The 27,034-nt window shown below is 52.0% G+C and overlaps 7 protein-coding genes across 7 annotated transcripts; 4 read left to right on the forward strand and 3 right to left on the reverse strand.

The window, feature by feature from the left end:
• Positions 1-3: 3 nt before the first annotated feature.
• On the forward strand, positions 4-1,123 carry UMAG_12005 (putative proteasome core particle subunit beta 5; the record flags this gene model as incomplete). The annotated part of the gene is made up of 3 exons (XM_011393471.1): positions 4-600; positions 729-795; positions 939-1,123. The coding sequence occupies 3 exons, from the start codon at positions 4-6 to the stop codon at positions 1,121-1,123; spliced, it is 849 nt and encodes a 282-aa protein (XP_011391773.1).
• A 1,355-nt stretch (positions 1,124-2,478) lies between these two features.
• Positions 2,479-3,643, forward strand: UMAG_12006 (uncharacterized protein; the record flags this gene model as incomplete). Its single annotated transcript, XM_011393472.1, has 3 exons — positions 2,479-2,596; positions 2,772-2,811; positions 2,920-3,643. 3 exons carry the CDS (start codon positions 2,479-2,481, stop codon positions 3,641-3,643), a joined length of 882 nt encoding a protein of 293 aa, XP_011391774.1.
• A 122-nt stretch (positions 3,644-3,765) lies between these two features.
• On the reverse strand, positions 3,766-5,172 carry UMAG_12007 (uncharacterized protein; the record flags this gene model as incomplete). Its single annotated transcript, XM_011393473.1, has 1 exon — positions 3,766-5,172. One exon carries the CDS (start codon positions 5,170-5,172, stop codon positions 3,766-3,768), a length of 1,407 nt encoding a protein of 468 aa, XP_011391775.1.
• Positions 5,173-6,743: 1,571 nt separating this feature from the next.
• On the reverse strand, positions 6,744-9,173 carry UMAG_04885 (uncharacterized protein; the record flags this gene model as incomplete). The annotated part of the gene is made up of 1 exon (XM_011393417.1): positions 6,744-9,173. The coding sequence occupies one exon, from the start codon at positions 9,171-9,173 to the stop codon at positions 6,744-6,746; it is 2,430 nt and encodes an 809-aa protein (XP_011391719.1).
• Positions 9,174-15,511: 6,338 nt separating this feature from the next.
• Positions 15,512-17,152, forward strand: UMAG_04886 (uncharacterized protein; the record flags this gene model as incomplete). Its single annotated transcript, XM_011393418.1, has 2 exons — positions 15,512-15,765; positions 15,829-17,152. 2 exons carry the CDS (start codon positions 15,512-15,514, stop codon positions 17,150-17,152), a joined length of 1,578 nt encoding a protein of 525 aa, XP_011391720.1.
• Positions 17,153-17,977: 825 nt separating this feature from the next.
• Positions 17,978-21,126, reverse strand: UMAG_04887 (uncharacterized protein; the record flags this gene model as incomplete). Its single annotated transcript, XM_011393419.1, has 5 exons — positions 17,978-18,432; positions 18,506-19,639; positions 19,666-20,212; positions 20,298-20,594; positions 20,635-21,126. The coding sequence occupies 5 exons, from the start codon at positions 21,124-21,126 to the stop codon at positions 17,978-17,980; spliced, it is 2,925 nt and encodes a 974-aa protein (XP_011391721.1).
• Positions 21,127-21,755: 629 nt separating this feature from the next.
• UMAG_04888 (uncharacterized protein) lies at positions 21,756-22,217 on the forward strand (the record flags this gene model as incomplete). The annotated part of the gene is made up of 1 exon (XM_011393420.1): positions 21,756-22,217. The coding sequence occupies one exon, from the start codon at positions 21,756-21,758 to the stop codon at positions 22,215-22,217; it is 462 nt and encodes a 153-aa protein (XP_011391722.1).
• Positions 22,218-27,034: the final 4,817 nt, after the last annotated feature.

Consider the following 27,034-nt stretch of genomic DNA (forward strand, 5'->3'; position numbering starts at 1 on the left):
AACATGGACCCAGCCACGTTCTTGTCTCAGTACACCGATGTTGACTCTTCCAATCCAGCCGCCAAGATCAAGCTCGCCCATGGCACGACGACGCTTGCTTTCCGCTTCCGTGGCGGTATCATCGTCTGCGTTGACTCAAGAGCCACAGCAGGATCCTACATTGCCTCTGGTACCGTAAAGAAGGTCATTGAGATCAATCCTTATCTTCTCGGAACCATGGCTGGTGGTGCAGCCGACTGCCAGTACTGGGAGACGTATCTCGGTATTCAGTGCCGTCTGCATGAGCTGCGCAACAAGGAACGTATTTCAGTTGCCGCAGCTAGCAAGTATCTGAGTAATCTCGTCTACAGCTACAAGGGCATGGGTCTCTCGATGGGTACCATGATCTGTGGATGGGATAAGACCGGTCCCGCTCTCTTTTACGTCGATTCGGATGGTAATCGTCTCAAGGGTGACGTGTTCAGTGTCGGTTCCGGTTCCACATTCGCCTATGGTGTTCTTGATCAGGGCTACAAATGGGATCTTTCGGATGAAGAGGCGCAGGAGCTTGGACGCCGCTCCATCTACGCCGCCGCTCACCGAGACGCTTACTCGGGTAACGTAAGTACCATTTGCGCTTGTAGAGGGCTGCTTTGTGCTCTATTGCCTCCGCACTCTCATATCACCTCGTACAGTTTTGCTCACAATTTTTTTCTCGTTCTTCTTCGCACGCTTCCCCCAATTAACAGACCGTTAATCTTTACCACGTCCGCGAAAATGGATGGGAGTTCATCGCCAACTACGACGTTTCCAAGCGTGAGTTACTATTTACTTTTCAAATTGATCGCTTCTCGAAGCACTGCCTGACTCATCATTTGCTATTTCGGTCTGCTGGACTTGTTCGACATCACGACGCTGGATGCGAACACATCGCGATACTCTTACCCGACTTGATACAGTGCATTACGAAGGACCTGGTGACAATGTACCTGGAGCGCCAGGCGGAGGCTATGGCTGGGAGGTGCGAACGCAGGGTCTGTCATCCAAGCTCGAAGCACAGCCAGGGCACAGCGTCAGCGGTCAGGGTGGACGTTTCGCTGACGAACAGCCTCTCGCTGCCCAAGTGCGACCCGAGCAAGCATAGTCTATTAGCCTTCATTGTGATTCACATTCTGTACACTATCTCTTTGGATTACCGTCCAAGGGCAACCCTTGCGTTTATCCTAGTTCATGACACTCATCACCCCGATTTGGTCAACACCATTGACTTTGCCAATGGCTTTGGACGATAAGGTCTAGGCTGATTGCTAGCATCACGTACCCTCTTACGCTGCCGTCAAGCTTGCCTGCGAACATCATGTTAGGATACTCGGCTGTTGAAAGTCTAAGAAGTAAGAGGTTACTCAGTCTTCGCACATGGAGCTTTGCATGATCAACAATCATATGCCCGCTCTTGATCGGCATACGCTAAGATGCTACCGTGGGGACAGACAGATCGACGATGAACAAGAATGATCCCTACTCTCATAGAGATTTTTTACTTTGTTTTGTGTCATAATTTTATAGGCTCTTGGCTACAGACCTCTTCCTAAGTGTGATCGGAACGGTCGCCTGAGGCGCATGGAGTCCGCTCACGATTTACCACATCCTGCAGTCATCCGCATCTGGTGCGCTGAAGAAGACGTTTGGCACCTTGCATTGAGAATAGGGAAGGTCAAGCAGATCTCGAAGTTGCTGCTTGCAAAGATGTGGCCTTCCTTGGCTTGTAGAGCTGGCTTGCCGTGGGCGACCTGAGGTCGTTGCGTGTTGGAAGTGAGCCCTGCTACTATGCTCAATCTCCTGCCGCTAGGCGATCTCGATCGAAAGTGTGCAGCAGCTTCACAGAACTTGACAGCACCAAGGCTCAGCTGTGTATCTGATGTTAATACTTGCTCTTCATGACTCGGCTATCTGTGACAGACGGCATTTACATATCATGAAGCTAAGAAGGTATGACCTGATTTGTGTGGGTGCGGCAACAGGAACCGTTAAGCGGTTTTAACTTTTTGCAGGTACGACAGGATCTGAAACTTGTCGTCATTGCGTCAGGAGGTCTGTCCAAAACCTGCTACAGCGCACAGCAAAGGTGCTGTCTCGTTCAAAGATGGAGGTACAGAGACAAGATGATGAGCGCGATGCGCGCACAGTCAACAAATGAGGTACGCGTAGCATCTGCATTACGGCCGAAAGGGCCCCTTACATTCCGTGATGATCCTGCGTCTCCACATAGGTTTGGCTCAAGTGTCACATGCTGGACAATCACGAATCCATATATGACACTCACGACTCTCAACAGCTTTGTACATCGCCTGCGTCCTTCCGTGGTCACGTCACCTAGATCTGAATATCTTGACGTGTCAAAGAAAAGCAGCATACTCACATGACACCGTGGCAGTCAACTGCCACTGCTAGTTTTGTTGCATTCAACGCATTTGCCTTATGCTCGTAACGAATGACAGCATGGGCGCAGCAGCCGAGTCCTTCCGTCAAGCGCTACGTCAGGCACGGCATCCCATTGCCCTTGCAGGAGCTGGGCTGAGCGCTGCGAGTGGCATCCCAACCTTCAGAGGAGCTGGTGGTAGGTATCAGATGTCGACTCTTGCGGCAAACCGCACGGTTTCACTCAATCACGCTAAACGGCTGCCTCTCTCTCTCTCTCTCTCATCCGTCTCGACAATTCATTCATTGCTCTGTCTGAATGATATGTGTGCTTCAACTGCTCTTCGATAACATCCTTCGCTGCCTGTCGTCAGGACTGTGGCGCAAACATGATGCACTGTCGCTAGCAACACCGTAAGTCAAGTCGCAGCCATAAAATCAAATCTCGTTTGGATCAAGCATTACTGTGATGGCTGAGCTATTGAGATCCTCTACATCCGAACCTCGCTCGCCCCTCTGCAGTGAAGCATTTCAAAGAGACGCAAGCAAAGTCTGGCAGTTCTACCACTATCGTCGATCCATCGTACTCTCGGCCATGCCCAATGCAGCTCATTTGAGCATAGCGAAACTGCTACTTAGCTTTGAAGCGCAGCAAGATTGCGTGCACAGCCGAGTCATGCCGAGTGCTGAATCATTCCACCTCATCACACAAAATGTGGACGGCTTGTCCAGTCGAGCTTTGCAAGAAATCCAGCCATCGCACAACAATGTATCAACTGACACGGCACAATCCTCGATCATCGAGATGCACGGAAACCTCTTCAAGACGATTTGTACAAGCTGCGGCGATTCTCGTATCGACATGCGCCAACCTCTCAGCGACGCACTCTGCGGCACCGAAGATCTCTCTGGCGAGTTGAAATCGATCCCCAAAAGGCAGCTGCCACGCTGCACTAGGTCCGAATGCAACGGCCTTTTGCGTCCCGGTGTGGTCTGGTTTGGCGAATCGATTCCAGAGCTAGATCGCATCCAGTCGCTCATCTCCCGCTGTGACCTTATCCTGGTACTTGGCACCTCTTCTACTGTCTATCCTGCTGCCGGGTTTGCAGATGTTGTTAAACATGCTAGTCATGGGCAGGTAGCAGTGTTCAACATCGAAGACGCTTACACCACAGACGGCGACAACGCTGATTGGTACTTTGCTGGCCCAGTGGAACAGCTTCTTCCAGAGGTGCTTGGCCTTTAACTTTGAGCGGACTATCACGTTCTTCACAGACAGATGCAAACCTTGCGGGACACCGAACGCGGAGTGCACCTCGATACTATTCGTGATTTCTGCTAACTTGTCTATCTACGACCTACGCAGTTTCACACTTCGAGGTTGGTTTGACCCATATCCTGGATCCAAGGACGAAAATAGTTGTCAACGGTATCCTTGCTCTGGTACTCGGTCCAAGTCGGGTTGGTTAGGCCCCAAGTGTCGTTGAAGAAGCCAACATTCTGACGAATACGGTAGCTCCCTGCCAACGCCCAGTGTGCCCAGCCTATCTTGTTCCTCGTGGTAAAGTCGCGAAGGCACTTTTGCATAGTCACATTCGCATAACCCGAATCTTGGGCATCGCCAAACTCGGTCAAGAGCACAGGCAGCAACACCTTTGCATCAGGGCAGCTGTACGGGTCAGAGAAACCAGCAGAGTTGCTACAAGCTTGAGGGCGTGCGGATTTGCCGAGCGCATTGAAGCCAAACCTGTAGAGACCCGCTTGAATAGCTCCGCAGTCTTCAAGGTGGTCTTGGTAATAGGTCGACATCTTGTAAGCGTGTAGTTCGAGGACCGCTTTTTTGGCCTTGCCGAACTTGGTGCTCTCAATATCAGCGTACATGGCAGGCATCGACTCGGCGTTTGTGATGTTGTCCATATCCTTGTTGACATAAGGAGCATCGAGAAGGTTGGTTTGGCCAGTGAGTGCTGAAAGGTCAATGTCGTAGTCTAAACCGCTGATCGTGATGAGCAAGTCAGGGTTGGTCGAGTGGATGATTTCCGCAGCTTCGGAAATGTTGCCCCACCACGTCTTCCAGTTGTACTCGAGATTCGGCTCGATCGCTGACTTGCGCAGTTCGTTACGCAGTGACATGGAGACAATGTTGGTGTGATTCTTGGCCCAGTTGGCCATATAGCGAAGCCCGCGGTGCCATTTGTTCACGTCAAAGTCCAGATCATCGAACCAAGCATTGCCATCGTCGTGACTGCAGCACCAGATGGCTCGACTAATGTGATTGTCGAGATGCATCAGCATTCCTTGCTTGTTTTCCTCTTCTGCAATCATTCCAAGCACTTGGAGCCTCGTAGTACTGTTGGTGATCTCGGGGTTGTTCTGGTGTATCATGTCCATGATCCGAGTACCATTGGTTTCGCCAAGAGCGTAGAGCAGAGCAGACTGCACAGTGATATCAGCACCGTTGTTTTCGTAGATCTGGTCGATCATCTGGATCGCATACGTATGACGAACAAAGTTATATCCAACGTACTTCATCATACCAACAATGTCAGCGATTGATCGAAATTCGATGCCCTCTGGGAGCATGGTCTCACCTGAGCCTGGCCAGTTGGTGCCGATAAAGATGACTGGTTGGCCGTCGGCATTTTTGATCTGATTACCGTCGGTGGCAAAGGGACCATGAGGCCATGCACCTCGACGGGTAGGTGACGACGCAGCTAAAGCTGCTTGGATTGTTCCTGCTACGAAGCCAAGCAGCGTGCAGAGAGGGAGCTTCATTCTAACACTTAGACTCGGGGGATATTGAAAAGTGGATGGTGTTGTTTGTCGACGGTCATGCATCGACGCAGAGGTCCCCTTTTAATAGCTGCTCATGGGGCATCATTCTTGATCGCTCGCATCTGGGAGAACTTGAATGCCTTACCTGTCAGTTGCTTTTTAGGGAGACCGTGCGATGCATCGCCTTGTCACGAGCTCGAATGCTTGACAGAAAGATTCGCGAAGCTCGCAGACACAGTACCACAAAGCGAATGCGGTCTACTAAGCTGCGACGTCCTAAGCGACGTCCAATTTCATAGGATGAGGGCCTTCCGTCCCAGTAGGCTACACATTGCCTTTATGACGCGCCTAGCAACAGCAGAAATGAGCAAAACTGGAGCAGGCATCCAGAGAAGTCTGCGTTCAGGGCGTCGAAACACAGCTGTTGAGCATGGAAGGCCTCCGTCGGTCTTCGCCTGTTTCCGTTCTTATTCTCGCATGCTTCCGTCGAGAACGGGGGAAGAGTTCCGGCACAGCTTCGTCGCCAAGCCGAGGCAAGACTCGAAATGCTGCAAGCATGCCATCTTGTCGGAGCTACGTCAGTGCGTAATGCCTGAAGAGGTAACTTACGACGTAAGGATAATCACATGTCGATAGAAGAGATTTCCGACGCAGGGTACGGTCGAGGTGGACAGCCGAGCTCGGGTCCGCGCGAATCTGAACGTGGCTGTGTCCCAATCACAAATGGGAAAGGTTACTTCACGCTTGTATGTATGTTCATCTCCAGGCGCTTGAGTTGAACTATGAACAAGAAGCGATGTTCCTTCAACTGGAAGACGTGACGAGTATATAGGGATATATATACTTTGCTTTGTCGCCGAGTGACTCGTGACTGTGGTGTGAAAGCTTGCTAAGTTAGTCACAAATTTCATACGAAAGGTGAATGGAACAAAACCAACAGCACATCAAGTCGTGCACTGTGAATCACGAATCACGAATGGCGGCGCGTTTAGGATAAATCATGAATCACGATCTTGCACATACTGTATTCGTACTGTACTTTTGTTGTTGTAGAAGATTTATTTAAAACCACGGAAGAAATCACTAATCATGCACTGATCTCAGTCTACCTTATATGAACTGGAGATCCTCGTACACCGCAGCCCTCGGTCCGCTATCTCGAGAACTTCGTTCAGCTACCATGCGCTAAACGCTCACTTTATCGGCTAACTTAAGGCAAATGTATTCACATTGCGCTCTGGGTCCATCTCGTTGGTTGTCTCACCATTGTTCTGGTCGCCATGGAAGGTGCGACTCCTGACTCCCCGAGACAGAAGAGCTTCAAGATCATTGGGCTTGCTAAGATGCGAAAAGAGTGGAACGCCGAGCAGCTTTGGGAGAAGTGTCTGTGCCAAGTCGCAGCGGCTTTCGATCAATAGCTTCTGGTGTTGGTCTGGATGCATTCGTAATTGGTCGAATTTTCAAGCCGTACATTCACATTTATGCGTGTGGTGTGCCTACACGCGGACATACAGAGCACCAGCATGAAGAGAGGGATGAAGTAGCTGACTAACGGCGAGTGATAGGCTCGTTCAACATGCGCAGTTGCCAATTCCCACAGATGCATTCAGCGTCAATCCAACGCCAAAGAAGATGCTGAACAAGTCCGAGTCGAGCCATCGGTGACGTAAATTCCTGGACATCGAGTCAGGCGCTTTAGCTTCAATACGAGCGTCACGCTCGGTTGCGGAGAATCTGCTGCCCGCCTTTTCGTAACTTGACCTGACAAGCCACGAAAGATGGGCTGTATACGTCGAGTTACCAAGCTGATCTAGCTGGTCAAAACGTTTGCTGCACAAATAGATGAGTTCTTGAGCTGATCGGGTCTGTTCCGCATCGTGAAAGTCGATAAGAAGGGCGGATGCTGCAGCAGCCTGACCAAAGCGGCGCAGCAGATAGCCTGGAGCATAGAGGAGCGCCCCATTGATTTCAGGGTCGGTGAAGATATTCATGAGCACTTGGCAAGCTTGACGCATGTCGTGCCTATACGCAGCAACAAACCTTGCCGAATCTTCTTCATAGTGGACGTCGTACCCATTGCTCGCCTTGGGTGGGCATCCAAGTGAAGCCGATTTGAGCGCCACAGCTGCAAGGTAGATCTGGAGCGTCCAGCGATCTACAAGACCCACGATTCTTTCGAGTTGGCTGTATTCGGTCTCAGAGGCGAGCCATCGCTTCTCGAGGTCAAAAAGCTGAGATTGGAGGTACTTGAAACGATCCCAATCGTGTGTGAGGTCGAATCGAACGTTGGGCTGCGGCGGCTCGGCCAGTGGAAGCGGCGAGTTACAAGACATCTCGCCCAACCACATCTGTACCTCTTTAAGCACGGATACTGCTCGTACAAGGTAAGGCTTGGGTGTCGAGCTGCGCGATAGACGCGGCGCTTTTGACAAGAGAAGGTCGTGATCGGTGAGTTGCGCACCTATTCCCGATTCGATTGCGGCCAGTGATTCGAACACTCTGAGCGAGGACCAGATAGGAGGCAGACGTTGTGAAATGAGCGATGAGACCCTGTCGCCATCGAGGGCCGTCGCCTGAGTATGCCGAGCTACGATCTGTAAGACGTTTGAGGCATGACTAGCAAGGAGCTTCTCATCCGGCGAACCAGCAAAGGCCTGTGGCCAGTAGGCAATGAGAAGAATTGCTTGAACAGAGCTGAGAGTGGGCTCTGAGCTGCAGAGCTGAACACCTAGTTGACTAAGTGTATGAGAGGAAAGACCTGCATGAAGATCGGAGCGGAGGGCGTTGTCGGCTTTTACAGACGATTCTTGGTATAAGGCACCGATGGTGACTAAGACGGATAGCAAGAAAGGATCCGAGGCGGACAAGGACGCGGCGTTGACCTCTTCGTCCAGATCCAAGAAGGGGGCAAAGACGTAGCAATATGTGAGGAAGACCTCTAAAAGGGTCTGAGCCATCTCGAGAGTGACCAAACCGGCTTTGATCGGGTTGCCATTAAGCGTATGTCGATTATCATTGTTGAACGAGCGTGTGGAGACTGGACCAGTGGCTGGATCTGGTGAGCGCGTAAATCCAGAGCGCTCGTCAGCTCCGGTGCCAGTGCACTCGCGGCTGTCATGTCTACGCTGCCGTGTCGAGACGAGGAGCGGCACGCTTGCCTCTGATAGGCCGTCCTGGAGTTCGTCGACTTCGGCATCCGAATCGTCGAGTATGTCCGTCCTTGGACGCCTACGTTCGAGCTTCTGAGGGGAAGCGACGGATCGGGACGAGGAAGGTGGACCTGCTGTACTTGTGCCGTTGCGCTCGAAGGAGGATGGGTTACCGTCGACCCTTTGTATCAAGCGAGAAACTATGCGTTCAAGTTTGTCGATGCGATGCACTGCGTCCGGAAGAGAATAGATGAAACGATCGGAAGGATGGTAAAGGTGGAGCACTTGACGCTGTTGAGCCGTCACATTCATGGGTTTACCACCGAGCGTTCGATCAAGATGACTGGCTTCAGACATGTTGGAGCCATATGGAGGATGGGCGGGTGCATGCAAGGGTAGACCGCTGGGAGCGAAGTGCATCGAAGCCTGTGACTGAGGCCGATTGGAAGCCGAAGATGAATACGGGGCACTAAGAGTTTGGCCGTCCCTATCGTCTGCAAGAACTCTGTGCGAGGAAGGTGTACCGGCTGTATTAGCCTCCGAGGGCTCCTTGCACACAAGCTTGAGCTTGAGACAACGTGCGCAAGGAAAGACACCATCGCATTTGAGCTTCTGCCCGCGACAGCGAACGCATGCCCTTTGAGAGCGCTTACGCTTCTTAGCTTCAGGTTGAGCATCTTTGGTGTTGGAAGCCAGATCAGCACTATCCTTTGAGTCTGCGAGTCGCATCGTTTCGTCCGGAGTGGCGGATCGGCGCTGCTTAGGCGGTGTTGGTGGTGGGCTAAGAGCGTCGTTGGAACTGTCTCTGTTGCTAAGCACGGAGCCCTTCTGCGAAGGCTTGGCCTCGGACATGATGCGGAAGAGCACTGTTTCGTAGCTGGCCGTATCGACTCGGGATCAAGCTAGCAGGTGTCGTGTTGTTGCTGTCCAACAAGCTGCTTGGAGCTGAGAAATATGCCGAACAGGCTTCTTTCAAGCTTGTGATGCGTGAACAGAGATAGGCGCATCAACAAGCAGAGAGCTCAGAACTGTAGAATGGCGAAGCGGATCGCGGTGAAACTGATCGTGCTCGGACGTGGTGCCGCTCGTTTGATGCTGAGGTTTATGACTGACTTGAGCTACGAGCTAAGATCAGTCAAAGTAGATGAGGAACAATGGAAGAGATGTGGCGAGGGGGGTGAGGGTCCTCAAGTGAGGGTCAGAAGGGAATAACAAGCCCTCTACACCGAGGAAGGTCAGTGGCGACAGGGCACCAGCATGGATTCGATCAACTGGAACGAACACAGCCGACGGGAACATCAATCGCAGAGTGTCGGCGCAAGAAGACCATTAGAAAACGAACGAACGACAGCCAAGGCGGGACGAAAGGAAGAAGCGGATGCGGTTGTGCGGTTCCGGACGGTGGCGGCATGTTATCCAATCCACAAGGATCTGCATACATGCGGACCGAAGTGGTTCGGCAGCCACAAAAGAAGCGCACACGCATCGAAATCGGGGTGACGGTGAGGACAAAGACAGACACGGCAGAGGCGACCCAAGATGCATGGCAGTTAGAGTAGCTGGAACAGCAAAAGAGGTTCAACCGCAGCAACCAAAAGCAAAGCCGAGCAAAGGTGCTCACGAGACTCTTGCGCGTTCTCATTCACGATTTTTGCCACTCGGATTAAGTTAGTTTGATGCACCGTCAACGTCGTCGAGTGGTCACGAGAGCGATTAAGTGGACCTGTTAAACAACGAGGAGGAATTTGGCCTGGTATAAATTCGTGATTCCGACATCCAGTTTATGCAACGAGCAGTCATTGGTCCCAGCCACCAATTAGTGTTTGCAAAGTGAGTGAGTTCGACTCGGTGATGTTGTTGATAAAACTTGTCATGGTACGGCTTTCCATTCAGCCCCAAAGACTGACCCAGGAAACGGCGCACCGGCCCGATCTAAGAGTCGCAAAAGCGAAAGCCGGCATTGAATTACGCAAGCGAGTCAGACTGCCAACCTTGTCCAAAGTTGAAAGTTAGAACGCAGATATTAAGGAAAAAAAAAAAGAATAGAAAACAAAAGGGGAAGAACGACGAATGCACTGGTCAGGTTGGTCCGAATTTCCGTCTTCATCTGAGTGTGCGTGCGAGATAAGTTAGACAAACGTCCTATGCTGCTCACAACCACACGCCACTGAACCAAACCCAACTCCTGGCTCGTACAGTGACTAGCTCTCTGTGGGTGCGAACGTCACCGCGACCTAGGACTACGGTACCGCTTTAGAGTGCTCTTCTTACAGGAAAGAATCGTGGAGGCATGTGTTATGATCGAGTGCGTTCAACGAGGTTGTGATGTGTCGGAGAGTTGGCTTGAGAGGTTTTCGATGAGTTGCCGAAATCCCAGTCAAACCTTTCCTTGAGCATTTTCTCTCCAGAAGCAGGCGGATTTGCAGAGGAAACATATGCCGAACAAAAAACACGTTGATTCCACGAGGGGAAATGCTTTGGGCACAAATGCCGCCGTATCTTCGTGCTTGGGAATGCATAACACTAACTTTCGGCGTTCATGTGTGGTGACCGTACCAGAAACCGAACGGCACAGACCGAACCAAAGTCCAACGACGCGATCAGGGTCGGCAAGCACCTATGAAATGACTAGTTTCTAATATCCTAGTTTTCCAGCGTGAAAACGCACGCACAAATCAAGAGTGCTGTCCTTTGGCTAGCATGTGTCGTCCTTGAAAACCACCAGACTCGATGCCCAGTGAGGATCAGTTCACGATGCAAGTCTTGAGCAGTGCAAGGAATGATTGGGCTGCCCAAAGGCGCATGAACGTCCGCACAAGACCACCGCCTGCTTTTCGACAGCCAAGCGTGCTCGCTTGTCTTTCGCGTTTACGCAGTTCATTATCCGAAAGCCCGAATGGGATCGACTCCTGAGACTTAGTATGCCTCCTATGTTGAGCCTCCTGGTGCTCAGTCACCAGTCAGAGAAATCTGTCTGTGTCGTTAAAGCCAGAAGAGTCTCAGCGTTGGTCTCTCACCTGTGTTTTTTTGTTTTGTTTTTTTTTTGTTTGTTTTTTTTTTTTTTTTTTTGCGGTCTGGTCTAGACACAGCTTCTAAAACCCTCTCTCCGAGCCAGAGCTTGAATGTGTAGCGACTTAGATGAGCCGCACCGACCCTTTTCGGCTTCATCAGACGATCGCTTAGCCAGCTGAACCCGTATGGCGCCTGAGCCAACTAAACGCGCAACGATGCCCATCTACTGCATCTGCTGCAGCCCTGCATTTCTTCGGCACGGGACACCCTTCAGTTGAATATCCGCCCGTAACTAATTGATGGAGCCGCACTACCCCCTTGCTGGTTCTTGTCTCGGTCAATGCAAATTATCGCTTAAGTCACCCTGAATCCTGCGGTCGCTTTGATGAAGCAGGTAACTCGTGTGTTCACCAGCACTTGGCAGCAGTCCTACCTTGCGACGCCTTACGGCATTGCTTCTTGTCAGCGAAACAGCTTCTTTCAGCTCAGGAAACTCGTCGGATGCCTCTTGCAATGCTCTGAAAGACAAGCATCCTCCTCCATGACTTTGTCGTTGCCAATCTAGGTCGGGCAGGTAATACCGTTGGTGTGATGTATGGCACAGGTGCGAGGTTCGACCACTGTTCGCATGCAATGACAAGGACAAAAGTCTCGTTTCAAGCTCCGACAAGGAACAGCTTCGGCCCTCGACGTGCTCGGCTGTACGGGAAAACTTGGACAAAGTAATCGGAGCAGTCACTATCAGCAGCCGAACGCCAGTCGAGATTCACGATTTGTTGCTCGAAATAGAATCATTTGCCGTAACCACTCGCGACCCGCGACCCACGACTCGCGCCTCACCCTGTGACTATTCAAAGTCATGGCCACTCCCAGGTTAAAATTCTGTTCATGCAGCTCGAATTTCGCACATGGCGTGGGTCACGGGCAAAAAAATATAATCAAGTCAACTGCTTCTCCTCAGTCCTGAAAAATTGTCGCTGGCAGGCAGGGTGGCAGCACCAGTAACAAGTGCGGGTAAACTGAGCACGAAGGGGAGTCGAATCAAACACAAAAACTGCTGCCACACGTTACCTCACCGCTACTATCTCGGACCAATCCGTGATTGGCTTTCTCCGTTCACACAAGCATTCCGTCGCTTCTTGTGCCAACTCACCAACTTTTACCCCAGAGCTGGATGCACGTTCGGCGGCGATTCGGGTCCAAGTGAGAAAACTTGCCAGACTCCTGGACCTTGTCCTTGCGCCCAACATCCTTGAGCGGCACATACATTAGATCAAGCTTGCATGTAAGTGCAGTTCGACAACCGTGTCACATTATGTTTCATTGTCACATCTCTGCTCCCGTGTCCCGGTTTTCATCTTCATGCCGCTGTGTGCCAAGCAATCTGGACGATCAAGTTATTGGATCGCAGATCTATAGAGCCCTGACTGCTCCACACAAGCTTCAGTGGCGACGGTTACGTGCAACAGGTGGGTTGCTACGCAGGCGGTTCAGAGTCAATCCAGCATGGAAAGAACGTGTCCACCCTAACCCTAATCGTGCCTCGCTATCGTCGCTCAGTCATGCCTTGTTCACGAACAGCCGTTTTGACGCACGCCGTCGAAACTGTGAGAGCAGAAGCCATGCTCAGCTAGTCTTGATTCGCGCATATGCAACCACTCACCACTTTGATTCGTCGTGCGTCACGCGTGCAATCGAACCGTGTTAGGTTTCTTGAGAGCAATCGTGTCTTCAGCTGCTCACGGCTGGTCAGCTTTCGTGTTGGTTCAGTTGAAGATACAATGGTCGACCAAGACCATTTCGGCATAGTCCCTGCGCAATCAAACGGAAATTGCGTGCGATTACCCAGGGTTACTCAACCGCGATTAACCGGGGTTACTCAACTAAACGTGAGCAGAGATGAGATAGCCCTCGCCTACTCTGCAAGAGCCTACCACCGAAAGGCACACAAGCCACGTCCCGCACAGAGCGAAGACGGGAAGGAAAGAGGAGATGGATGTCCCGAGTCGCAGGACGAGCAGTTCATAAAGACATAAATATGCTCACTTTGTATGTAGTCTCGAGTCCAGAAAATCTAAGCGATCTTTTCACCATTTTCTTCCCTTCATCAAAACTGCCGAGAACCATCACGGGTTTTTTCCCCTAATTATTCTCAAGTTCACTTCGTGCTTGAAGCTAAACTACTGTACCAAAAGAAGGTCTAGACAACCTTAGAATTAGGCTTGTAGTCTTCAACTGGTTCAAACCAATCGTGAATCTCGAATCTGTTTCCAAAGTTGCCACTCAGCTCACAACCTGACCCACGCACCAAAAACAAACCCGCCCAACAACACGCGTTTTGGTTCGACGTAGTCATGAGTCTTGAAGCTGCGATCGTGAATTTGGTCTGCTCTGTCGAACCCTGACAAGTTCGATCAGACTTGATCCTTGACCCGATCTTATCCCGCTCGATTTGGACTAGGCCGGTCCTGATCGATCCCGGAAGTAATCCAACGTTGTGAGAACAGCAATTGTGTACACTGTGCAAGTACAAGCACGAAGCACTAACCCTACCCCATAGATTGAAAACACAGCATTAACCGCTTTGGGCACAGCAGGCCCATACCCGCCATAGCAGCAGACACTACTCTATGATGCCTTGACATCTTGGGCTCTTTCCGAGCAAAATCCATCATAAAGTTGTAAGTTGAAGTCACCTGCGCCTTGGTGACTAGTTCACATATAAATTACTCAACACATACGACCCCCACACAGAGTCAAGCTGTGGGTGAGCAGATCAGCTTGTAGTCTCTGCTTTCAATCTGCCTTGGTGATGCTGCCATCCAGCCTTCCAGTGCTACGGCTTCGAAGACTGCTTGTCGTCTCTCCGTCTTTCGACAAGAAAGCACGACGAAGACGTGAGTTTTCTTCTTTTTCTTGGTCTTTTTTTTGCCCACTCTTTCCTTTCTTTTTATCATATCATCAAACACCCTATTACAGGTCCAGAGTTAGGGCAGGTGGGGAACATGTCAACAAAATACAAGCAGTATTATGAATACTCACAACTATACTGTACCGCGTAAAGTAAGCTACGTCCTTGACGCTTGCCACTCCACAACTTTTGGGCTCATGGCACAGCTGACACTCACGACTTTCATATTGAAGTATGAAGCATGCAGAGCCGTCACTCAGGTACCCAGAGTTGAATGAAACGCCACAAAGCCAGGCTCAAGACTTGGCTCGTCTATGACGCTTATCTATGTATTTGGTGGTCTGTTCTAACGGCCATCGTTGTACAGGACTACTCCGCCTATGTTTATGTCCGTAAGCTCCGTCTCATTGGACACTTGCATTTGTCTTTGGCATGCAACGGCAGCGCTATCATGAAGGAAATGTCTTGTCTGGGACGCCGGTCCAGAAATGTGGGGGGCCGAGTGTGGAGGCAACTGAGTTACACTCGTGAATCTCTCTATTCGTGATTCACGATTATGGTTACGAGTCTAGACACTCGCCACTCTTCCCCACAGTCTCTGCTCGCAGCATTCCAAAAAATGCCATGTACCACACCAACTCGAACTTTGTCCAAGTCTGTATTAAACAAAGCAAACTTGAACCCCACAGCAACCGAGTCGCAACCTTGCGAAACATCTCAATCATGGGATTGATGTCACACAGTGCGACTCATTTGTCCAACTCTTGACATCATAGCGAACCTTTCAAATTTCCCACCTGTGTCGTTAAATGCTCTTGAGTGGCGTCGTGTGCTCCCAGAACCCTCTGTCATGCCCCGCTCCCCCACACTGCAAATCTGAGATCAAGAGCACAAACGTCCCACGTGTCGGTACTGTAGTTGCAAAGGCATTCCAGGAACAAGGCTCGGTTGAAGCGGGGTCCACATACAACAGTACACAATCCTACACACAACAGAAATCTTGTTTGCGACAGCAACGACTCATGCCGGATGAACCACGTCCACTCACTGCGTGTGAGCCTGGGTCATACGGAACATTTGTCTGCACTTGTGTGACCGATATAAGTTACCCCAGGATCACATGGAGCCCCACATTCTTTGGTAACCATTTGTGCAATCCTTCCATACTTGACTGAAGCGGGTCGCACAGCGCCTTCCCTTCCATTCCTCACCGATCGCCTATCTCTATTCAAGGACCCGTACGTACCGCTAGAATCATCTGTTCAAGATGGCTGCAGTACGTGATCCGTCCAAAGAGAGCGTCGGCGAAAAGGAACACGTCCCCACGAGCCTCACTACCATGGACTACTCGTTTGATGAGGCTGGCGAAACTGGTCTCAATAATGTCGTCCGCAAGATCAGCACGCTCGGTGCCACTGCAGGTACCGTTAAAAATGTCGCAGCCGACGGAGATATTATCCTGTTGCCGACACCCACCAACGATGCCAACGACCCTGTAAATTGGTCTCGCGCATACAAATGGTATATGACCTGCGTAGTGTGAATGGGTGCCTTCATGTCCAACCTTACCACCGATGGCCCTAGCATCGCCATCATCCAGACTGGAACGACCTTCCGTACAGCTCCCACCACCACCGCATATCTATACAGCTGTGCCGCCTTCATGCTTGGCTTTTCCATGTTCTGGTGGTCGCCCTTGGCCTCCAAGTTCGGCAAGCGACCCATCTATGTCCTCACCTACATTGTCTACTGTGCTTGTTGCTTTGCTGCTGGCGCCTGCAAGACTTTTGCTGCCCAACTTGCAGTTCGCATGCTCATTGGTGCAACTGCTGGCGCAGGCGAAATGCTTGGTCCGCTCACCATCAACGACATTTGGTTTGTACACGAGAGAGCTACTCCTATGGCAGCCTACAACGCTTTTCTCTCGGTCGGTGTAGCCTTCGGCATCATCATCGACGGCGCTATTATCAACAAGTATCCCTGGCAGTATGTTTACTGGATCAACGGCCCTATTGTCGCTGTAATCTCCATTCTCGTCACCTTCAGCTTTCCTGAAACCTCCTTTCGCAGGCCAGCCCTTGAGACGGTCACCAAAAATCAGCATCGTAACCTTGACGTTTCCCGTCAAAAGACCTGGGCCCAAAATCTCAGCCTTTACAGCGGCATTTGGACGCAAGAAAGCTTCGTGACTCTCTTCTCACGACCATGGCTTGCAATCATGCTTCCTGCTGTGGCTTGGGCCGCCTTCGTATGGGCTGTCAGCGTAGGGTTTGTTGTTGCCGTGTCTAGCAATGTCGCGCTTGCGTACGGTATGACTTACCACTTTGGCCCCCTCCAAGTCGCTTACTGCTGGTTGGCCGGAATCATCGCCAGTTTGCTGGGCCTCGTCGCTGGTCCTCTCGCCGACAAAATCAGTCATCGTGCCACTGTCAAGAACGGGGGTATTCGAGAGCCCGAATTCCGCCTTCCAGCTGCCTTACCCTCCATTGTCACTGCCCCGCTTGGTCTAGTCCTCTATGGCCTCGGCATTCAGAAACAACTTCACTGGATCGTTCCGACCTTGGGCATTGCACTTTGCAACTGGACAAGTGTGGCGGGAACAATGGTGCCATTGGTGTACGCTGTAGACTCATACAAGCCCATTTCTGAAGAGGTGGTCACGTGCATTCTTGGCTACAAGGCGCTGTTTGGCTTCTTGCTCGCTTTCTACACCAACAAATGGGTTCAAAATGAGGGCTATCTCAACGCTTTTGGCGAAATGACGTCCATCTCTGCCACTGCCTTTTTGCTCGCCATCCCTTTTACATTTTGGGGTAAACGCATCCGCCAGGCGTCGCTCAATTGGAGGGTATTTCGTGTCATTCGATGGAATGCCGACCGCGATGATCTCATCCTTGAGAAAGAATAGAAGTCGGTTTCAATATATACCACTCTGCGCTAGTAATCTGCGACTGATTATCAACGTGAAGCCATGGCAGAAACTTCTACAACATCTTTTGCCACTTCCCATACTTGCGTTTATGTGAACGAATGAAGCAAGGGAGATCCGCCTCAAGCAGGTTTTGGGCCGTATCGCAGAAAACCCCGAAAATTGGCACGAGTGAGCAGCCTGTAGTTGTCTGTTTTCCGATATTCTAGTATCGGCAGCCTCACAAAGCACGACTCACTAGCCCAACAGTCCAAAATTCGCCATGGTCGCCTCGATCAAGCTTTTGAGTTTGAGCTTGCGCTTCGTGCTGCGGCTCGGTTCCTTCCTCAGGCATAGCAGATAGCCTTCCATCATACCTACCATTGAGTCCTTAGGGTTAAGGATTCGAACAGAAGATCGTCCCCGGACTTGAGCGGATGCCCAGGCTTGAATTGCTGTCTCATGTCATTGGACCAAATATCGAGTTTCCTCCAGGCTTTGAGTTCGTGTTTGAGACAAAAAATATATGCAAACACCGTGACGCAGATAGTGGCCATTCACAAAGCCGGCTTCGAGACAAGATCGCGCGCTTGGGAAGGCCTCCGTTGGACGTGTGTGTGGTGGTGAAGATTCAACCAAACAAAAGGTAACAAAAACGAAACAAATGCATTGCAATTGTGTACGAAAAGCGAGACAGTGGGGAGCTTCGGGAAAGGGTCATGAGAAAGACGAAATTGAGGGTGCTGGTGGCGCCTTGAGCCTGCAGAACGGTGTTGAACGTTGACTTTGGCGATGACCCTAGAGCAGGCGAGAATCGAACTCACCCTAAATGGAATCCGACTCGGGCTGGATGCGCTCATTCCACATGGGCTTTTCGATGATGTTGAGAGGGTTTGGTGCGGGATCAGAGCTAGACGACAGAATGTCCACCAAGGTTGAACGGGCCTCGAAAAGGTCGAGACAGGGGTAAGCGTGCGGGCCGAGCAAACCCCGAATGCACAGCCGAGGGCACTGTTGACCGGTAATAGGCGTCACTTGCGGTCGAGAGCCGTCTTGCGCTTTCTTGAACCCGGTGCTTGTGCCAAGGTCGAAAAGCACGATCAACAGAGCCTGTTCGGTCAGTGGCTTCTCGTTTGGCGGTGCCATCGAGGCGCTCTTGATCACCGGTCCAGCAACGACAGGCGCTGAACTAGCAGGGACCGTGGTGCTCTGTGGATCCCTTCGGTTCTTTGCTTCCCAGGCAATGTAGGTCATGTAGCGCGCAGCGTGCCTCTCGCCCTCTCTGGGCTCAAGAGTGATGTTAGAGGCATCGGTGGATGAACCATCAACGAAGGGCCGGTCGAGATGACCTACGAAGACCGGGATGATGCCATCGATGCCATGCTGTGTGTGCGCCATTTGCACGGCTACTCCACGCTTCCAGCAGTGCCATAGAAATTCGGGTGTTATCTTGTTGATCGCTTCGGGAAAGCAAGTCGAAATGCGTAAAGTTGATCCACATCGGCAGCGTAGCGGAAGCCGACTGCAACTGATCTCTGATTGGAATTGCATGCCGTTCGGTGCGCGAGCCGGCATCGTAGACGTCTTCAAGGCGTTGACGCAGCGCAGCGAGATTGGCTTCGTCGAGGTCGGCGAGGTTTCTCAGAACGCTCTCGAGACGCACGGGCTTGGCGTAGATGCTGGCGCCCACGTGCTGGGTGTCCGACGATTCCTTTGGCTCGGTTTGTTCGATTTTTTTGCGCTTCACGGCGTCGCAAGCAACCATCAAGATGATCCGCGAGGCAAGTTCACCGAAACTGCCCTTTAGCAAGGCAACATCGGGGTTGAGCAAGCATTCTTGCTGAAATTTCTTGAGGATGTCTGCGTACGTGTAGCCTCTCGCTTTCTCAGCTGACTGGAGGTAGGGAGCCAGCATGATATTGGAAGCAGCGATGGCTAGCACAGGCTCTGATGGAGATTCAACGTGCATGACACCCTCGCTGGTAACATGCGTGACAATGCGCATGTGGCGATCTACTGTGCTGTCGACGAATTGCTTCTGTCTTGCAAAGAGTTCCGAGTTTGGCGATTCAGTCGGCGAAAGGCTTAGCGCGAGACGAGACGCCAAGATGCTGAAGCAGTGGGCGGTCTTGCGGATGGCAAAGTCTTCGCCACCCATCAATTTGTGGTTGGCCATCACCCAGAGGCTTCCAGAATTGAATGTCTTCCACAGCGGTCGTCCGTAGTAAATGATGTGAGAGTCCGCAGAAGCTTGCGAGGCGCAAGAAAGGCTGGGTTGCTGTGAAAGCAGCACGTCAAAACTAACGCCGATGAAAATGGGCACTGCCAATGATAACACGTTACGGTGGGCATGCTTGACAAAATCGGCCGCGCTGCTGCTGGTACTGATCAACACAAGCCAGAACGTCGTGGTCTTGGCGCTGGCTTGTTGGGTATTGATCCAATTCCATGCGCGGCGGAGGCTGTTGAGCTGATTGATGTCTGGGTCTGATCCGACGTTGAGTTCGACGCACTCGTCGAAGGCCACAATGATAGGAGGCCTGGGTGATGATCCGCCGTGGGCGTTTGGGCGGGGTACATGTGAGCTATAATGTACTTCATCTCTCGTTCGAGGGCGGCAAGCGGCGATTTGAGGTGAGTGGTGAAGAGTTCATCATGTTTCGACGTTTCGTCAAAGCTGCTGTCGGCACGCTTGAGGGTGTCAGAAGCGCGCTCGGAAACGGTTTGGAAGAAGTCGGTGCGTTCAGCATTGATACCATCCTTTAGATGGAGATGGTTGAGCTGCATCAGATAGTCGTGTTTTTGCTGCTGAGTGGGCCGCTCGGCGAGGCGTTGAGCAAGCTCCGAGAACCAAGCGCCGAGGAAACAGGCAATCTGAAGGTTACACTTATCCTTGTGAGTCTTCTGCGCCTCGTCGAAAAAGGCACGTACCCCACGATCAGGAAAGGGATAGCCTTTCATAGACAATCCATCGGAAGTACGTTTTCGGACGCAGACATAGAGAAGAGGAGTTCGATGTCGACATTCGTAGACCAGGCGCGACTTGCCGGTGCCGCTTGACTGGACGATGGGGGTGCCTCGATAATAAATTTTGCCTTTGCTTGGATTAAGCCTGTTGAACTTCTGATCGTGTTCAGTGATGAACTGCAGGAAGCGGTCCTGGCGCATCACCGTAATAGTCACGGCCAAATTCCTCTGGGAAACGAATGTTAGCATCCACTCCTTCCATGCCCAGCTTAGGGGCGGGCAATGAACGTGCAAGGTGAACAAGTACAAGCGACAGTGCCTCGTCCACATCACTGTAGGAGGCGAGTTTTGCGGCGAGATTCGAGTAAACGTTGCTGACCTCCATTTCTACGCGCGATTTGTCTACGCCCGATTTGTCATCGCGCGATTTGTCTTTCATCCTCTCGAACTCAGGTATGATGCCCTTTAACTCGGTCTGCGATGCCCAAATGAGATTGGTGAAGTTAGCGGTGTACACTGCGAAGCCAGGATGGTCCGGGTTGCAAAGCTCGCGGTGGTACGATGTGAAGAAACCCCCATGTCGCCAGTTGCTTGAGCTTGTTGACCGAGTCTTTGGCTTGTTTGGTGCGAGGAGAATCAGCTAATGTAGGAAGAAGCGCTCTGCTAGTCGAGGGGGGAGTGGTGGGAGTGGCGGGTGCTGCAGCTGGGAAAAGGGGCGTGTCTGATTCGAGATACTCGCGAAGACAGCTCAAGGCGCCAGCAAGATGACATTCATTGGGGTGTACTGGAGCCAGGCGTTGTGAGAGCAAACGAGAAAGGATAAGGTCTTGGTCGGATGGCGATTTCTCTGAAGCAAAGTGCTCGGAGAAATGGCGATCCACAAATGCTGTGATCACCTGTTCAGGATCGGCGTGCGGTGGTGCTGAGGCGGCTTCATCCCCACCAGGAGGTGTTTCTCCACGGACGCTTCCGGTGTGGGCGCGCTTCTTGCCGCGGCCTTTGCTCATTGTGAGAGATGAGTGATGTTGCGCGGGATTGGAATGTGTAACAGAGTCCAGGTAGAGATGGGTGTGCAAGTAGTGGTGGTGGTGGTCGTGGTGTTGGTGGTGGTCGAAACGCAAGGCGCCAAACGGAAAACAAAGGCTCGAAAGTTGTGCCACGATCGCTAACGGCCACTCGCGAGTGTCCTTTGGCTGTCACCCGTGCTCGAACAAGCGAGTAGTGTGATCTCAACGTTGACAGTCACAGGTGACTCAATCCAAGCTTTGGTAGCTTCGATAGGCGAAAAAGCCCAATTGTAAATCACGAAGGCGAACTTTTGCGTATGTATGCGACGCGAGATGATCCCGTGTCAACCACTATGTAAGATCACCGTCGTGGATGAGTCATTTTTCCAGGCACTAGGTGGCGCATTTCTGAGATGATCCAATCGTGAATATTCAACACAGCTGAGCAGCATCGAACCCTCGGTCTTCTACGACCCATGGTACACCTAATCAGACGCCGTTTATCGCCCGCATTCAACCTGGGGATGCACTCGGCTTGGGACCCTGTTCTACATCATCATCATGGATGTCGCGCACAGTAACCCCTATAGCCAGAAAGTAGAGAGGCTTGAGGGCCCATCCTCGACAGCATGCTATCGTCAGGTGATCGCAGAACAGCACTTCCACAGCCGAGTTCGCTCAGGTGCCAGGCGAAGCTTCTTGAGAATCACATAAGGATTGTCAGCTCGATGTTGCTTGGCCGCAATGTTGAGAGTAGTAATATGGTTCTGGCCGAAGCACGAAGAACTGTAAGGTTCGCTTCATTGATCGACGGGCTCTTTGAAGCACTGCTCTGTGGTGATTCAAGATTCCTCCCGAAGCTGAAACTTCATCCGGAAGCACCACCTGAGACCGCGCCCGATTCCGCTCACAACGAGCTCCACCGCCGCCTCCCTGAATGCAACTCTGCTGATGGACAGCTGATTTTCGTCTTGGTTCATGTTACTACTGTTGCACCTCCCGGGCCTTCCACGCTTGAAAAGCCCTACAAAAGTGTCGAGGCGGTGCGCGGCAACCTTCATCTAGCGAGTCAGCTTGCAAAGAAGTACTGAGGGACGCACACCTTCGCTACATCTTCCATGCGTACCGTGAAGAACTTGATCTTGAGGAATGTCAAGATCAACCCTTCTACCGATGCAAGCCCAACATCCGACCCAACGTCACCGAAAAGACACACTTAGTGGACGAGATACAGCACTGCACGCCTTTCAAGTACGTCTGCTTTGGATAGACCAGCGCGGATAGCCATGCCATGGGCGGCTTCCCCTTGGCCGGCTCTCATGCACGCGATCTCTTGGCGATTACTGCTGTTGAATAGGCGAGAACGTAAGACCTTGATGTGGTCAAATTTCGGGCAGACTGGTTCGATGAGCTCGATCGGCGCTTGAGCCAGTTTGACGAGAACGCAGAGAAGCAAGCATATTCGAGTTTGGGCACGGGTCTGAGAATGAATAGTGAATCGTGAATCGTGAATCGTGAATCGTGAATCGTGAATGCCGGCAGCAGCAGTCACGAGTCGCGTTTATTGTGCACGCGACCGCGACGTGTCGAAAGGCTGCGACGGATCTGCCATCCTTTATTTGTGATTGTCTGAAACCCCAGGTTCGCTCACCCGCATTGTTGTCGCAGGCGTAGCTGCAGGGTGGCACGCGCTTATTCCCGACAGCCCTAACCATAACCCCCTTAACCTGGCTGTCACACGCAGGTTGCGCGTGAAGGTCGCACGCTCACACTGTATCATAATTCTACACCACACCTCTATAGCCGACAGCCAATGGCCCAGACCAACAGACTTGATAGCAGGAATAAGTGCGGTCTAGCTCGGTATGTCAAAGAGCCAGCATGGCTGTAGAATACTCAGCATGGTTGATGGTTGATTGGGGGAGCAGAGTGTGCTCCAGCCGGAATATCCAAGCTCATTTTTGCACCATCATTTTGCGTTCTTGGTACCATTCTTTTTTGCAGAGGTATGATGTGAGGCGCAATTCCCGACTCACAACTGTCACTGGCAGCAGGTTGTTTATCGCGTCTATGGACTGTGTGTGCGTGTGGTGTCGGAGTGTGACAGTGTGGGAGTGCGGATGATAATTGCAAACTGAGTGGGTAACGTTGTTCTGGTGACAATGCATGCAACTCCCACCCACGCTTGGCAAAAGGTTGCCGTTGTTCGGCACAAGTGCGTGACTGTGGCGGCGGCTGTCAACCGCTCTGATGAACTCACACAGCGCATTTTCTCCAGTGCAAGCTTTGTGAACAGCATCCCTTTGTCTATTCGTCTGTGTGAGTGTGGAAACAAAGTCGTCTACCCATCTCTTTGTCCGTGCCAGTCAGCGATTGGTGCCAGCCCTTCCTTTGCTGCTGCCCGTCACTGCTGTCCATGCGTGCAGTCCCCACCGCCACACACAGAGAGGCGCAACAAACAGCGCATCAGCAGTGTTCAGCACATAGCACCCATCATCAGCCGCAGAGGCAGCCACAGCATTAGCAGTAGAGAGTGCCGAAACGCGTGTCAGAGGTGGAAATTTTTGCTCTGCCATTTCGCCTCGCGCGTGCAGATTTTTCATCTCCGATAACGCCACGCGCCTTTCAACCCGCAGCCTGACCCTGGGCTTTGCTCTCGACCATCACCCTCCTCCTTTCTCCCCTCTCCTCTGCTCTACCCTACCCTGCCGCATTGACGCAGCCACTCTCCACGGATGTTCCGTTTGCCTATGCAGAGCTATCGAGATCGACGGGGAACAGCCGAGCTGAGCGCACCCTCTTGGATGGGATCACCCGACATGCGCGCGACTTGATCGGCTTAGCTGCTGCCTAGCTTGTACATCCAAGGCTGGGCAGCAGCGCATACCGGCTCTCCCGACACACATCTACGCTTCCCCGACGCACGTCTCGGCTCATCCGACAACAAGGGTTACCCGCTGGTTCTCTTCGTAGTGCTCAGCTGACGGCCGATTCACTCTTGCAGTGACTGAATGATGTCTGGCTGAGAGCTGCTCGATAGCCTTTTGACTGTCAATGCAATAGGGTGACGGCCTGTTCCAACTTCAGTAAACCAGGTCGCAGCCTGTTCGCCCTGCAAGCGGTCGATCTTAGCCACCACCTCGATTCAATGGGGCGACGGCCTTTCTCCTCTCGATCCGTGCAGACGGCCTGTTTCAACTTCAGTCAACCAGGTAGCAGCCTGTTTCCACTCCGAACGTACGGCTGATAGCCATTCAACTTCAATCCAAGGGGCTCTCACCCTGTTCACCCTCGAATGGACAGCCTGACGGTTGATTCGTTCTCGAACGAGCAGGCGATGGCCTTTTCACCTCGATCGAACGGTCTGGCGGCCTCACCCTCTCGAAAACAGCCGGGTGTTGAGCTTTGGTCTCCAACCATTGGGCTGACGTCCCATTCTCGTTTACCCTGAGGTAACTTGGTTATATCCAGGCCTTTGCTCATCATTACAGTCACAAGGGTATCGTCAATCTCTGCCTTTACCGCCTTCACCGATGCCCAGCATTCGACTCTCCCGTGGATCTGTCATCGCACAACCTCTTGCAACTGGCAACTGTCGACTAGGCTCCCACCATTTCCGCCTTCAGCGCCTTCGTACACGTCCAGCTTCCAACTCTTTCGTCGATCTCTGATTGGGCATGGTCATGGTCATGCTACTGGCAGATGCCGACTAGGGCCGATTGTCGATCTACTCTCACACATCACTGACGGCTTTGCACTGATCGATCCGATGGGCTGGGTTCCCAATCTCTCTCGCTACGACAGGCCGACGGCTTCACCTTCTCGAAACGAACCGAGTGTTCGGCTCTTGGTCTCTATCAAGTCTTGCAATTACCATCTGGGCAGGGTTACTACGGTCAAAAGCGCATCCACCCTCACTTATCTCGGCTTCGATCATGCATCGACTATCATCGATCCACTACGGTAACATCCAACTTTCCACCTGGGCACCAGCATCCTCCACCGGGCCTGCATTGCCATTCACCATACCATGATCCACGACTCGAGTGGAGACTGCCATGTCGCCGCGCCAGGGAGGCTCCGTTTATGGAGCAGCTTGACGGCCTTGACGGCTATGCACCCACTAGGCACAGTTGCGACTGTCCATCTCGACTTCAACTTCGACCACTGGTTATGCTCCGCTTCGACATCGACCCTTACCCACTGGCAAGTGTCAACTATGACTCCATCAACCGACGGCTCGCTATGCGCACTTGTACGCTTCGACATCGACCACCAGCTATGCATACTTTTGTGCTTCGACATTGACCACCAGCTATGCGCACTTGTACGCTTCGACATCAACGGAGCTGCCACTGTCAACTATGTCTCGAAGACTTTCGAACCTAGTAATTTGTGTCCCAGCGCTCATGGCATAAATGTACTTTTTTGGCAGGGGCGGAATTTATGCGGAATTTCGAAAAGTCGGGCTAAAGTCCCGCATCCCGCCAAAGCCAGCTGCTGCCTCTTTTTTTCCACGCCTTTCGGGCTTGAGTATCGCGTCCACCCCTGCGGGTCTCGGACCATTTGGGATTTCTTCCAGGGTCGCGCTCAGGGACGCGGACGCGCTCATGCTCGTGATCCGTTACGACTGTGACTTGGCTGAGCTGCGCATTCTGATTTCTCATCTCATCTCTCATCGCACTCCTGATTTGCAACGCAGAGACCCGCGTGCCTCTTTGCTTCTCTCTTCCATCTTCCATCCACCTTTCACCTTCTCAAAACCTGATCGACCAACCGTCAACGCATGATACCGACACCGACACGGACACCCACATGGACACACTCTCTGACTGTAGCGGCTAAGCAAAATGACATTCGACACCTTCCATCACAACGCCGACAACCGGAGCCGAGCGACAATGTCCCAGCGACGAGAGCCGAGCGAAGGGAAGCCAGCGTGAGTAAACCCAGGGAGAGTAACCCAGTGAAGGGAGCCGAGCGATAAAAACCTGGCAAACGGAGCCGAGCGATAGTATCCAGCGACAGTAAACCAGCGATGGAAGCCCAGTGACAGCAACCCAGTGACAGTAAACAGGGACAGTAAGCGCGCATCCAACTTGCAGTGTACGACTACGGTCGCAATTGAACCGGAACATTTACGAATCACTCCGCTTCGATCCAGATCTTATTCTAGCCTCGCCGTGCCCAGTTGTGTGCACAGAAGTGGCCGCTAGTCGATAGCTACTATGTCTTTGCGCCTCTTCGGAGTTGCAAGTCTTCCAGCATTCATGTCGCCGCCTTTCTACCAGACTAGCGTCTGACTCTTCTGTGGATCTATCATCGAGGATCCACCATCTCCGCCTTCACCGCCTTCATGCATGTCTAGTGTCCGACTTAGCCGTAGATCTAAGACGAAGCATCGTCTTGCTACTGGCAAGTGTCTACTGTGATTCGAGGCCAATCCAGGCTCATCCATCTTGCACCGACATCCTTCACCGGGCCTGCGTTGTCAATCTGCTGATCTACTGGATGAATGCCTTTGGATTTGCAACACACGACCCTGTCTGAAGGTCTATACTGCTTCGTCTATCTCGGTTTGGACACCGCGCATCCGCTATCATTCCACCGTCTCCACCTTCACAGACGTGGATCAAGTTTAGCAACTTACAACGTGCAACTGTGTGCTATGATGGAAGCGCATCCACTCTTGTCACACTCTGCTTCGACATGAACGGCGCGCTCTGCGTACTTGTAAGTGCCAACCTACAGGGCCTTCCCACTTTGGCGGTCTAGGCTTCGACATGATCCACTGGGTGCCTCTTGGCAATGCTGCCGGGTAGTGATTGTACAGCGTTGGAGTTGGCGGCTACTGTAGCGAGGAGGGAGTTTCGAAGTGCTTGTTGCACTGGAGCTTTGTTCATGGTCA

The sequence above is a fragment of the Mycosarcoma maydis genome, chromosome 17 (assembly GCF_000328475.2).
Source record: "Mycosarcoma maydis chromosome 17, whole genome shotgun sequence".
Taxonomy (NCBI): domain Eukaryota; kingdom Fungi; phylum Basidiomycota; class Ustilaginomycetes; order Ustilaginales; genus Mycosarcoma; species Mycosarcoma maydis.